General features: G+C 40.5%; 1 protein-coding gene across 6 annotated transcripts in view; it reads right to left on the reverse strand.

Annotated features, from left to right (window-relative positions):
- LOC138755174 (collagen alpha-1(XV) chain-like) overlaps positions 1-13,820 on the reverse strand; it is a 263,158-nt gene that overhangs the window by 31,786 nt on the left and 217,552 nt on the right. For 5 of the 6 annotated variants that reach the window (XM_069920628.1, XM_069920631.1, XM_069920627.1 and 2 more), the window contains 8 exons: positions 12,964-13,017; positions 9,771-9,845; positions 9,616-9,651; positions 4,981-5,034; positions 4,834-4,893; positions 2,323-2,391; positions 2,153-2,194; positions 842-884 (listed from right to left, as the gene is read on the reverse strand). In XM_069920628.1, the coding sequence (XP_069776729.1) occupies positions 842-884; positions 2,153-2,194; positions 2,323-2,391; positions 4,834-4,893; positions 4,981-5,034; positions 9,616-9,651; positions 9,771-9,845; positions 12,964-13,017 (433 nt within the window). The remainder of the gene's footprint in view (positions 1-841; positions 885-2,152; positions 2,195-2,322; positions 2,392-4,833; positions 4,894-4,980; positions 5,035-9,615; positions 9,652-9,770; positions 9,846-12,963; positions 13,018-13,820) is intronic. The other variant, XM_069920630.1, reaches the window with a different exon arrangement.

Genomic DNA, 13,820 nt, shown 5'->3' on the forward strand with positions numbered 1-13,820 from the left:
CCTAATGACATCCGACCACCAGGTGGGCCTAGAGGGCCCATAGTATAAAGCCGAGGCGTGGCTGTGTGCTCCCTCTCCCCAGGATCACTGCTGCAAGCAGCTAGCAATCAACTATCCTTAAATGAGTGGAATAAAGTTGTGTTGCGCCAAACAGCATTGTGTCTGTGTTTTCCTTTGGTGCAGCCTGCCACACCATATCTTGAGCAAGTTGAAGTTGTTCCTGAAAACATTCATAACCCTAATTCTATAAATATTAATTCAGCCTTCAGAATCAAAATTCAATGGAGTATCTGAAAAACTTTTCATATTACTGTTAATTGAAGAACTTTTGGGCAAATTGCTATAAGAGAAATTGGTTTCTTGTTCTTCATCCAAATGATCACAAAGCTCAGAGAACATGTGGGCACATTTGTATAGACCCTGCATTCAAGACCCGAGTACACCATTTATACATCAGGCATTCTGATATCCTTCCTAATTGACTAACTTCCATATACCATTGACCAACAAATGGGGGATACATTGTTAAAGAAATCCGTTCATCAGAATGATGGAGATAGCTTCCTGCCTTGCCATTCTGAACAAATGAAAAAGTGAAACTATACAAGTAGAAGTTCACAACCTAACTGAGACTTCAGGCTGACACCATTGTCAGGATGGACAGGATGTTTTTGGGTGTCTCATCTAGCTGAGGTGAGACATACCCATTTTTATGTGGAGACTAAATGGATAAGGAAGAAGCAAGCACGCATTCTTTCTCACACTATGAAATCACAAATCTGAGAGAAATCAATCAATGAAAAGAATTTCAAATCTGAAAAGGAGGGTGATGTTAACTTACACAGAAAGTTGAAATCCCCTTGCTGTTCCAACTGACTATTTATCTAAAAGAGGACAGTAAGAGACCAGATGTCAGTGGAGACAAACCGTATCAATCCACAACACCAGCTGGCAAATGGAAATCAGGATGACCTTTTCTATAACAACAAGTTATTAGGGTTTATTTACACACTTTAAACACTGTTTTAACAAAATAAAACAGAAATTACTTATTGTTAACAATTTAGCTGTCATAAATTTGTATCACATACAAATTTGTATCACATACAAGAATCTTAAAAATTGAAAGCTTATTGAGCAGAGCGTATCTCACTTGAGAAAAGGAGAGTACTGTAGTTGGAAACACTAGGTAGTTTGTAGATCAGGACTGTATGTTTATCCAGATTCTGCTGCTACCCAGCAAAAGCTGCACCATTTAGTACTAGTGTGTGTTCTTAGTCACCTTGTCATGCAAAACAATAAACCACCATATCAATGCCATGCATCATGCCACAAACATTTTTATTTAATTTCATGCTTTTTGTAATCTCTGAACATTTCTGTTAGCCTCTGGAAATTGCCTCAAAAGTTCTGCCTCTTATGCAAGTGTAGGAAGATTAAGGTGAAGACATTGTAAATCCTTTGTGATGGTGTACCTTCATTGGGTGTAGATGATCTCAAAAGACCACCCGTTGTTTGGCACTAATGCAACAAAGACAACTTTGCAGGACATTGGGAAAGATACTTTTGGCTGAATGCCCTTTCTCTGTGTGGTGGGAGTCTTGAAATGACTGAAAAAGAGTCACTGGCAAGCATCAGTAATGTGCTGGCTGTGAAATCTTACAATATTGATGACCCTGTCATTGGACCCCATGAACTTGTAAATTAAAGTTTTAATCAAACCATTATGCAGCAGGCATCTTGGTGCTAAGTCAGAAAAACAAGAATGCCAGATGGCTGATTAATATTTGTATAATGCAGAAATGGCATATTATTGCTTCCTGCAGTGTGCATTTCAGGAGGCTGTACTCCTGACCTTGCAAGAGAGGAACATTTCCAAATGATACTTACTATTGTGTTAAGCTGCAAAACATCATGTTTGAGGTCATCACCAAGCAATTGGCCAGAATTTTAACAAAAAATGTATACTTACTTTTGAAGTATTAAGGATGTAAGTTGTAGCATTCAAGACAAACACAGGCAGAAAGAAAGAGATCTGAAGAATTGTTATTGAACAGAGAACCAAGCATATGTTATCAAAGTGTTGGGTTTTCATTTGTCCATTGGGACTTTGAAATCAGAGCATGATGATGGCATTCTTCATGACACTTACAGGCATTTTGCAGTGTGGCCTGGGAGGAACTGGAAAAACTGTCTATTCAAAGTTGGAGGAAAACGAATTGGTGATTAAAATCAAATGCAAAATAAGAGTAATTAAAAAAAATAGATATCCAATAGGGGAAAGAATGACGATCAATCCAGAAAACATTAAAAAAAACTTACTCTTTTTAGGTTGAGAATTCGACCAGGTGGCCCAGGTGGCCCAGGTGGCCCAGACGGTCCAATAGGGCCCTAACAATGAAAGAAGAGTATTAATTTTAGTGTTAACATTCATGAACGTTTGATCCCGTTTTCTCTTCATTTTCTGAGCTGAGAGCAATGTTTTTCAAACTGCCTCCCATAAACTTACATACCACTTTAAGCAATTCCTATGCCATAAGGGCTTTGTGATGAGTAAGGTGGTATGTGGGTGGAAAGGGAAGGTTGAGAATTACTGCTCTAGACCCAATTGTTACTCAAATATTTTGCTTGATAAAAATTGTCATTGGCCCATTTCCTTTGGAGTTATGAAACAGTGCACATAATGAGTCAATTAGGTACGATTAAAACAGTGGTTTTCAAATGTGTTCTTTCCACTCACATTACACCCTAAGTAATCCTCACTATGGTAAACCTCTGATAATCTGCCAACCTCGATACTTTGGTGATGCCAGAGCAGCAGTTTTCTGGACTATTGGATGATACTCCTATTAATATCCCAATATATTTCTATTTCATTTATTTTACTATCTTTAAAGGCTATGGGAAGTTGAGCTCAGATGCATTTAAAGAGAATGGGAACATAGAGCTCCAAATTCTGGCTTTTGCCATAATGTATCCAAGTCCTGATGTTCCTTACCCTGACCCAGTCAAGGTCCAGAATTCTAGCATGGCCACATGACCAGTGGGTACACCAGACCCCAGGCTCCCGATGCACAGCTCATTTGAACTCTGGATCCTTGGCTCACTCTCCAGGCTAATGGGTGAGTCAGATGCTGAAGCATTAGAATTCCCAAACAATTGGATTTTTATCATTGGGAGTATTATGTGTCAATGTTGAACACTAGGAACTGATACAAAACATTAGTGCTGCTTTATGACTGATGAGTTTAATTAATACACAACAAATTAGCATCACAAGGATAGAACAAAGTTAACTCTTTACATTCCAAAAATAGAGTTGTCCGTGCAATAAACAAAAGGTTAATTCTAATAAGCAGGAGACTGAATTTTCATTTGTTTAGAATTTCTAACAGTAGCTGAGGGATGGGCATTTAGTTGGTTTAATTTTTACATAATTTCAATATCATTACCAATTGAGAAACTTGAGTGAACGTAAGGGAGTGCTCTTGGTGAAGGACAGCAATAAATAATGATCAAAAGTGCATGAAATAAATCAAATAGTATTGATTCAGCAATCTAAAGAGTGAAGATTATGTTGAAAAGGCAAGGCCCATGAAGATGAGCAGATGCAAAAAACTAGACATTGGATTTGGGAATGAATAACCCTGTTATCACTGTCCTTGAGTGAGGGCTTGCTCCATGTCACATCAACCTCACATGGTAATGGTCATGAAGTAGATATTCCGACTAACCAGCAAACTATTGCCTATTGTATGCTGAATACTAAGTTTACAGAAGATTCACTTCAACGTAGTGAGGCAGGAAATTATTTAAGGAAATAGGCCTGGGAAGGCTATGTTTAAGTGATAGTCATCGCTGTCCATACAATTTTGCATGAATCTCCCAGCATTGTGGGGTCTGGAGTGCGACCTGACTCAAATCTGGGGTGAGGAAGTTAGCTGAGCTCACAGTTCCATGGATGGGATCAGGACATGAGGTGAAAGAAGATCTGGGTTGCAGCTGGTCATGAAAGAGAAGAGCAAGCCCAGAATTGGGGCTTGCGGGAATGTGGATAATCTGAGTGAGAGCATTGGTGGTCAGGCATTAGTATATGAAGTAACAAGGATGGAGGTAGGGGGGAATGTTTGGTGATCAAAATATCAGGGTGGCAGTACACACAGAGAATCCAATAGACATCTGCATTTAGATTTCAGATAAAAATGAATTACACAGTGCAAAACCACAAGGGAATTTCTCACTGAAGATTTTCCTCTTTTGAGAGGTACAAGGTTGGGGGTCTAAGAGAATCCAGGTGAGATGGAGAAAGACTGCAATGGAGAGAAAGGAATTTAAAATGCCTCCTCAGCCAGGGAAGTTGGATCCAAGTCTTCTGCTGGCCTGGGTTTCCTAGAATTTGAAGCTGCCTTGTTCTTCATTCTTGTGTCATCCCCAATCCTTTGGCTGGAATCACGAGTCTGAGTGCCAAATGAGCTCTCACTATGATGTCAGGCAGGTTGGTGGGTCCATCCCTACAATGATGAAAGAATGATAGGATGATGGTGTCACTGCACCTGCTGCCTCTATCCTTCAGCATGGGATGTGATGCCAAGGTGCAAACATTCTCTCCAATAGAAGTTATGATTATAAAGCCTCTCCTGGTGAAGGAGAGGAACAAATAAATGGGACAAGCAGCTAAAGTGCAATGTCATGAGAAAGATGTGTCAGTCCAGCACAGAATAAACAAAATATTGAGGGTACACCTCTGTCCTGCATCCTGACCTTTAGTGGAACACTTTGTAAATCAACAGAAGTAGGAGATGCACGGACTAAATTTCACCAGTACACACGTACCACGTGGGTTAATGCAGGTTCACCTTTCTGACCCTTTCTACCATTTATTCCTGGACGACCCTACAAAGAAAAGCAAAACATTATTTATTTATATTTGATGGATATTTAATTCTGTTTTCCATTTCTGAAATATATAGAAATACTTACATGTCTGCCAGGGAAACCAAGTTCTCCTCTTGGTCCAGGATGTCCCATTGGCCCCTAAAAATGAGTGCATTTGCAAGACAAAAAAAATTGAATTATATAGAGTCATGATTGCATTTGTTTCAAATTAGGGACAAATACAACAGCACAGGAACAGGACCTTTGGCCCATTATGTCTTCACTGAGTGTGATGCCAGATTTAATTTGTTTCTTCTTGCGCATGATCTCTTTCCTTTCACTTCCTGCATTTTTGTGTGCCTATCTAGAAGCCTTTTAAATGCTACCATTATATCTGTTTCTACCACAAGCTCTGGCAGCCCATTCCAGACACTCTCTATAAAAAAAAACCCATCTCTTTAAACCACCCCCACCCCACCTTAAATGTATGTTCTCTCGTATTTGACATTTTTACCCCGGGGAAAATATTCTGACAATCTACCCTCTCAATACCTCTCAGAATTTCATAAACTTCTATGGATCTCCCTTTGGCCTCTGCACTCCAAAGAAAACAGCCTAAGTTTGTCCCACCTCTCCTTATAGCTCTAATCCAATCTCTTCCCTGCCCCCCCCCCCCCCACCACCACGCACCACTTTACAAAGCCTCCACATTCTTTCTGTAATGGGGTAACCAGAATTGTAAAATTTCAAAAGACAAACAAACACTATTTTATTTTAAAGGATACATTATCTAATGCTGCTCTGAAAAAAAAAACATGAGAAGATCTTAATCATTTGACTTCTCTTTAAGAAACCCAAAACAGTTGCATTTCATCCTATTGTAAGCTGTCTGGGAATCTTTCATTGAAATGGGGGGCTGCTTTGGCCTCCTCCAAAGTAATCTGAGGGTTAAAGAGGGAAGGTGAGAAGGTTCATTGTGGTTGCAGTAGGTGTTGGAAATCATTGTAGAAGCCCAGAATCTACTCAGGGACTGAGACTTCCACACACACTTGGGATATGGTGAAGCAAGAGGGTGTGGCCTCACACACTGACACAGAGTTTGAGCCCACCTTCTCCAGAACAGGAGCAACAGGCAGCTTTATTTTACCAAAACCTGCCATTGGTCAACTGAATCTAACATTTTCTTAGCCTAGATACCTAAATTTAAATTTAGGCATATAGCACACTAACAGGCCATTTTGACCCATGAGTCGGTGCCACCCAATTTACCTATATCCCCAGTACATTTCAAACAGTGGGAGGAAACCAGAGCCCCTGGGAAAACCCACACAGACACAGGGAGAACATACAAACTCCTTATAGACACCATAGGATTCGAACTCCAGTTGTGATCACTGGCGCTGCTATGACATTGCACTAACTCTTTGCCAACCATGCCAACCTGAGGTACAGCATTGCTATTATCTCAGCTCAATTGAAGCATGGCTTTTCCATTTTATTTTTGGATATATAAATATCCAAATACTTTATTTTTGTTTTTTTCCAAAATATACATAAAAATGTTCCATTTCAAATACCCTGTATATAACTGTAAATATATATATATATATACACACACACATACATATATATACATATATATATATATATATATATATACATACATATATATATACATATTTATATATATATATATATATTTATATATATTTATATATATATTGTCCCAGAATTGTCTCCCGTTCTTGGTAGCTTAAAAGTTTCACCAGAACTGATCTTGGTCTCTGGTCACTGGCTTTTCTGGGTCTGAGAGTTTGGCGAGCTCTCATGATATGCAGTTTTTTCCAAATTTGTCTTCTCCCAACACTTGTGTGATCCATTTATGAAAAACAAATTCACTGGGTCTCTTCCCTCATTCCTTCCCTTAGTTCAATAATTCAGACATTGTTCTATTGACTGGAATTCTCCATATGATCAATTTTGTCAAACAGTCCTTGTTTATCCAACTCCCATTCTTTGGGTCCGCCCCCACCAAAGCTTCAGGTTTTCCATGTATTTTCATCAATTCAATCACTGCTTGACCCATTCTCTACATCAGATCTTCAACAATCTCATTTATTTCTGTCATTTTCTCCATCATCTCTCATCAGTGAAACGTTTACTCAAATTCTCTATTTTTTCCAGGATGATGCTCAGTTCTTGACCCGACTCCCCAGTTTTACCTGGTTCTGCCGGTCCTGTTCCCATTTTTGCTCCGCTCTCTTTCAGACTTTCACCCGAAGTTCCCGGTTGAATAGGAGCTTCTTCAATCTTTGTTCTTGACTTCTTTGCACTAGCTTTATCCATTTTTGATGAAGAAAAGCTTGATTTTCAGGTTTTAAGTGTCTATTTAGCACTCTTCACGGAGAGCTCAACCAAAACACATCTGATTAGGTCTTTAGCATGGCCAGCCCATTAGTCACTCATTAACCTTTCCGGATTCCATTTAAACTGTCCCTGAAAAGATTTTAATATGAATCTTTCTGGAGTCTACTCTTGGGAGTTATGCTCTTCTGCATCCTTAAACACCTGAGAAATTAATGGTGGACTTTCTTCTTGCACTTCTGTGGTTGTGTTGTGAAGCTGCCCTTAGTTGTTGTAGCAGCTTGTTTGGAAACTAGTTAAGGGTGCTGCACGGCTTGAGCAGCTTGTCCTATCATCTTTGTAAATACATAAAATTGCTCGAGAAACTCAGCAGGTCCTGCAGCGTCCATAGGAGGTAAATATATATAACCAATATTTTGAGCCTGAGACCTTCATCAAAGTATAAGCAAAAAACAGGCAGGCACCTGAATGAAAAGGTAGGTGGAGGAGGGACTAAAAGGCAGAGGGAAGAGTACAGGCCAGCAGGCAAGAGGCCATAGGTGTTCACGAATAGGAGGACAGGAGAGAAAAGCTCATGGGGGTGGGGGTTTAGCTAGGTTTATGCAGAGCAGGAGGAAGAGTCAGAGGGATAGAGAGATACAGACAGGCCTATCTCCTTACCCTTTGTCTGGATGGAGGCAGAATGGACACATATGGATAGGGAGCTAGGAAACCTCTGATTGGAGGGTCCCCAGACAGAATATGTTGTTCTTCCAATTTGTGGGTAGACTTAGCCTGGCAGTGCATGACATCATGGACAAACATGTCAGCATGGCAAAGGGTCAGGAAATTGCAGTGGGTTTCCACTAAGAGATCCCCATTATTGTAGTTGGCAAAGATGTTCAAGGAACAATCTCCCAGTCTGCATCTAGTCTTTTTGATGTAAAGGCGGCCACATTGGGGGCATTGAATGAAGTTGATGACCCCTGCAGATTCAGCTGCTGAGCTTCTTCAGCACCTTTGTGTATTTACTACAATCAGTGTCTGCAGACTTTCTTGTTTCACCCTACCATTATGGTACCAAGGTAAGAGGGTGGCAAAGGAAGCAGCTCAGCTAGGTAAAGTTCTCCCTCAAGGCATGTTAAGCCCAACCTCCAATGCCCACTGGCACTTTTACAGAATTGGGACTAGTTATTTCTGGATTATTAAAAGGGAATCTAAATTCCCAGAATCTCATTTTCCAGATTAACATTTCAATAAATATAACTATTCTATTATTCCCTTACTTGCAATTCATGGTGTTGTCAGATGATCATCTTTATACGGAGCAATGTGAATGTTGAGTGGATAACAGTCACCGAAAAGGCAGTATTTTTTTTACCAAATTCTTCCAAATTGGAAGATGTGAAAATGCTGTTTAGAATTTTCAATTTATTCACTCACCCTAGAGCCAGCTATCACCAATATGACTAGAATCAATTGTGCCCAATTCCACAGATGGTATTGCAGTGTAGTATCCCTGCCTATTGAGTTGGTGTACAGATGGTGGTGACACTACAGATGGAATCAACTCCTGGCAGCTCCTACTTGCTTACCTTTGGAAGTCGGCAGAGTTAATCTCATTAAGTCCTATGCAGCATTTCTTCAATTGCCTAACATTTTGTATTAAACATCTGGAGTGGGGAGATATTTCTGCTTTAATCAAGTATTTGGCTTCAATTCGTATACACTGTAACAAACTAAATCAGCTATAAAATATCATGCTTCTGCCTCAAGTACAAATCTAACATTTATAATGCAATAGAAACCAGATATGGGAGATAGCAGTAAGTGTAACACACATGGAACCCAGCAAAGTACAATAGAGGAGCAGCAGCCCCTTTGGGGGCCACTATATCTGCACCAACCATGATAAAAATTAAACCAGACCTTTGCTGCTTGCACACGATATAGATCCCTCATTTCCCTGCACATTCATGTAACAAGAAACAAGGAAAACTCACTGATTGAAACCTCTTTTCCCACAGACTTGCAAGGTTCAGATTTTTATCCAAATCAAGTTACTGTAAAATCTGCTTCTACCATGTACTCCAGACCTGCCACATAAAAACATTTCTCCAAATCTCCCCATTTTCACCCATCATCTTATGTTTCAGTCCCATAGTTTCCTATGGCAAAACCTTGATTATTTTGAACACTTCCGATGCAGCATCAAAAGGCTAAGATGACAGCTTCTCCACCCTCACCACATCCTCCAGTCACATTTGGTTAAATCTCTTCTGTACCTTCTTGAGCCCTCAGAATTAATCTGAAGTCCCAGCGAGGAGGTGTTATTATTTACAATGGAAAATATGATGCCTGCAAGAAAAGCAAGTCTAATGTATAAAGACTTCCTACCGGAGGTCCGATTGGTCCCTGCAGGCCAGGCTGACCCTATGTGGCAGATGTTAAAATGACTTGATCAATAATCAGCATTTAATGCATCAAGCAACTTTGATATAATTGTACCAACAAGACAATTAAAAGTCCCTTCCAGTCATCCCTATACTCACCTTTTGACCTTTTAATGTTGAGGATAACATTGATCTATCTGCGGCTACAACAGCTCCAGGCTCTCCCTTTTCACCCTGCAATAAAAAAAATTTAAAAAGTTACCAAGAGAATTGAAAAGTGGTGAAGGGCTGTGGAAGCTAGTTCCTGATGTAGGAAGGGCATTTAAAGGAAGCGAAAAGAACAAAAGGCACAAAACACCTAGAAACAAAAAGAGCATTGTGCAGTGAAACAGCTGGACTAAATAAAAGGCCAGGTGGGATTGTACTCAAGCAAACAATACACCAATATCCTTTTAGTTCATTTTATTATGTATACGGCTATTTAAAAATTGATGTTGGCAGTGGCTGTGTTCAATCTGAAGATGATGTTTTGTCTGCTTATACAGAGGACTCTTGGTGAGGCATGGTCCTTGCAGCCAGCAGCCTCTCTCAATCCACTTGAATAGACTGCAGCTCCACACATACATGGCAGTGCTCGGGGCTGGATTAAGTTCGTGCAGGGGCTGAAGAATATGTTATAAAGGGGCCCTAAATTAAAAAAAAATACACATAAATATTAAAATATCTAGTGGTTTAAAAGAGAGAATGAAAGGGGAAAGTAGAACACCAAATGCTAGGGGAAGCTAAATTTGGAGAGGGATGAACTCAAAGTGATCAATCATTGCAAATGCAGCCTCGCACATTTTATGAATGGATACAAACTTGTGTGGGTGACTTGAGGAAATAGGTCCTCCTATTTTCTGGTGACTTGGAGAAAGTCTGCCAAAGTCTATTCTAAACACGGCAGCGTAACAAACCATGTGCTATTGTTTATTTTTGGAATGGTAGAGTGGGGCGGGGGATGCGATTTAAGTTCATCAGACAGCAGGTGGATAAATTGTTTTCCTTTTTAGGGCGGCTACAGAAGGGCTACCTAGAGAAAGGTTGCTACGACAACCCTTTTAGCCCACAGCTAGATTATCATATTCCTGAGGCTATAATTTAATCTACAATTGTCCACACTTGCATAGTGGCCAGGATTTGCTATGCAAATAGACTAGTTTTACAGGCTGCTGCTTAATGAACTTGTCAAGGTCACCATCTCACTAAAAGGCAATCTAACTACGGATTAATCTGCCTTTGTCTGCTCCCATTCCTTTTGTGGTAAACATCAGGATTTGTAAAGGGAAGCAAGAGTCATTGCTTTGCACAGTCCATTTTATTTTCAGCTAACCCTTCCTCACAACTACTAACTACGTGACCTGAAATATTTTGTTTCCTGAATGCAACATTATCATCCACCCATGAAATGCATTTCCACAGTCATTGCATTATTTTCAATATAACTGATAAGTCAGTTGTCATCATGCTTCTTCTAATCCACTAGCGATGATGTTGCCTTCCTTGGAGATTGCTGTGGCTGGGTCTTCGTGCTGTTACGGAGTCCAGAGGACCCAAAAACCATTAACAATAGATATGTACCACAACACAAAAGTCTTTTAAAATTATATTTGAACAAGAAAACTTTAACTTATTACTTAACCTAACTACTTAATCCCCCTTCTAATACTAAGTGCAGATGTGTGTAATGTACATTTAAGATTAGAAAAGTTCTTTGGATCACAATCCAATCTCATTGGTTGCAGGCATTTCTTGTACTGTGCACAGAAGTTAGCATTAACAAAGTTCACCAGTCCTTGGTGCTTATCAGGCAGATGGTTACCACTCAGGAGGGTTCTTCCTGATTTTCAGAGAGAGATTCCTTTTCCAGGACATCCACAACTGATTCCTTCTCAATCAGTCTTGCTGACGAAACTTGCCCCCTTCAGGGTTCTCCAGATGATCCTCTTTCTTTCAGGTCACCTTTCACACCTCCAGTCTTCTCCTTTGACCAGACAGACTTCCAAAGTTTGCCAGCTTTGTCCTTCTGGAAATCATTTCTGTGACTCCTCTCTCTGTTTCACATCCTCCCTCTCTGAGAGCAAAACTGTTCTCCTCTACTACTAAGCGCAGGTGTGTGTGTGCAAGCTGCTCTAACAATTCCTCCCAAACCACCTCTAAATACTCTGTCACAGTGCCATGTCACCTGTTTTGTCTTTAGGATGGGCGGGGGAATCACTTTTTCAGCTTTGTTGAAAATACAATTGGTTCAGCTTGCCTTTATCATCCTACTTTTTAACAAGAATAGTTGTGCTGTTTATCAATATTTAATAGGGTGTATAGTTATTTGCATAATAGTCGATGTATTAAAACTGCATTGGTCTTTTGCTGAAAGATTGCCTCTTTCATAAGAAAGCAGGCAAAAAGCTCACATGGGTTTTTAGTCTGCAGGCATGTAATGGCACAATTAACGAAATTTGCTGTTAAATGAGCAGTCTAAAAAGGAAAGTACAGGAATTTTTAGTCAATTCCTGCACCGCGATTTATCCAGCAGGGCCCCTGCTACTTTTCAGGGGAAGCCTGCAGTCTAAATTGCACCGCAATACTCACCTCATGAATTCAACATCCAGTTGATGTCACAGGCCGCATTGCTCCACATAAAAGCACCAGGACTAACACACACAGAAACTTAAGGTCATTACATCGCTGCACTTATCTCCATAAAGGTCTGAAGGCAGATTGACTGCTGGAATACGCTCCAGTTTCCATCCACCTGGAGTGGGGGAGGGTACACTTAAAGGTGGAGTGAAGTCACTCCACCTCTTCTGCAAAAGGAATGCCACTGAAAGTGGCTGCAAAGAAGAGGGCTGATTAAGTCGCAATGACATCGCGACCCAAGTGCGATTTTTAAAGTGAAAACACACAATGCTGGAAAAACTCAGCAGGTCAATAGAGTAAAAACACACAATAATGGACCCGTCTGCAAACTTGACGCCCTCACTTCCCAGCGCGCATGTTTGGCGTCATGGGGGTGGACGGCACTACTCACCCCGCCTCCTTCAACTCTGGAAGCTGGCTCCCGACTCTGCTCTCCATAAAGGCAACAGGGCATCCGCGTAATAGATTGCCACCATAAAAAGTAAATACACCTTTTTTTTACTTGAGCCGGCTTTAATGTGTGGTTTCAGCATAAAAGTGGTTAACATTTCATATATGGAGTAGTTCTGAACTCTTTAAAAGCTTTAGAGGATTCAATATTGATTCACCAACATTACCCAAAACACTCAGCACAATTGACCTTAGCTTTCCAAACAAAAATAGTGATTAAACTAACCTTTACTCCAGGAAAACCAGGGATACCAAGATCACCTTTGGGTCCTCTGGGGCCCTGAATAAGAATTTTTAAAAATGAAGTTACTGAACAACAGCGTGGAAGATTAAACAATATTTTTAACCACACTGCTACTCAGTGTGCATACTTTTAGTGGCTAGTTAGTGAAGTTGAGTTATGAATGGTGCACATGTCATTGGTAATTCTGCCAGTTCAGTCAGAAGTTTGCGTTAAGGTGCCACAGAACAAAATTGTGAGGTAAAGAAGAAGCCTGTGGATTCTGGGGTCTAATGCAGTACACAACAGTGCAAGAAGAATTCAGCAGATCATGTAGCATCCAGAGAAAGCAATAATCTTCTTCTGAGTGGTAGGGATTAAAGTTTTGGGGGATGCTGCTACAGAAGGCAAGTCATTAGGAGAATTGTAGCTGGTCTCTTGGTAGACAGCATAGTGAACAGAGAGAGTTTTCAGGTCGTGGAGGGGGCACCGCACAGGGTGGTTTGTTCTGGATGGAGGATGAACCGCGGATCTGCTCCCACCCAGACAAGTGAGGAGCATGCTGTCCCACTGTTAACTTGTGGCTTGCAGCTGGGGGGTAAGGCTTTCAGAATCAGGGGCAAATGTCATTCATTCAAAAAGGATATCATACGCTCTCACTAAAGCCTGAGCCAATATTAATTCTTCAACTAACAGTTGAATTGGGTTCAGGGGTGGCCAATCTTTTTTTTTAGACATACAGCAAGGTAACAGGCCATTTCGGCCCATGAGTCCATGCCGCCCAATTAACCTACACCCCAGTATGGACTCGTGGGCCGAAATGGCCTGTTACCGTACTGCATGTCTAAATTAAAAATTAAAAG

This window comes from Narcine bancroftii, chromosome 2, assembly GCF_036971445.1.
Source record: "Narcine bancroftii isolate sNarBan1 chromosome 2, sNarBan1.hap1, whole genome shotgun sequence".
Lineage (NCBI taxonomy): Eukaryota > Metazoa > Chordata > Chondrichthyes > Torpediniformes > Narcinidae > Narcine > Narcine bancroftii.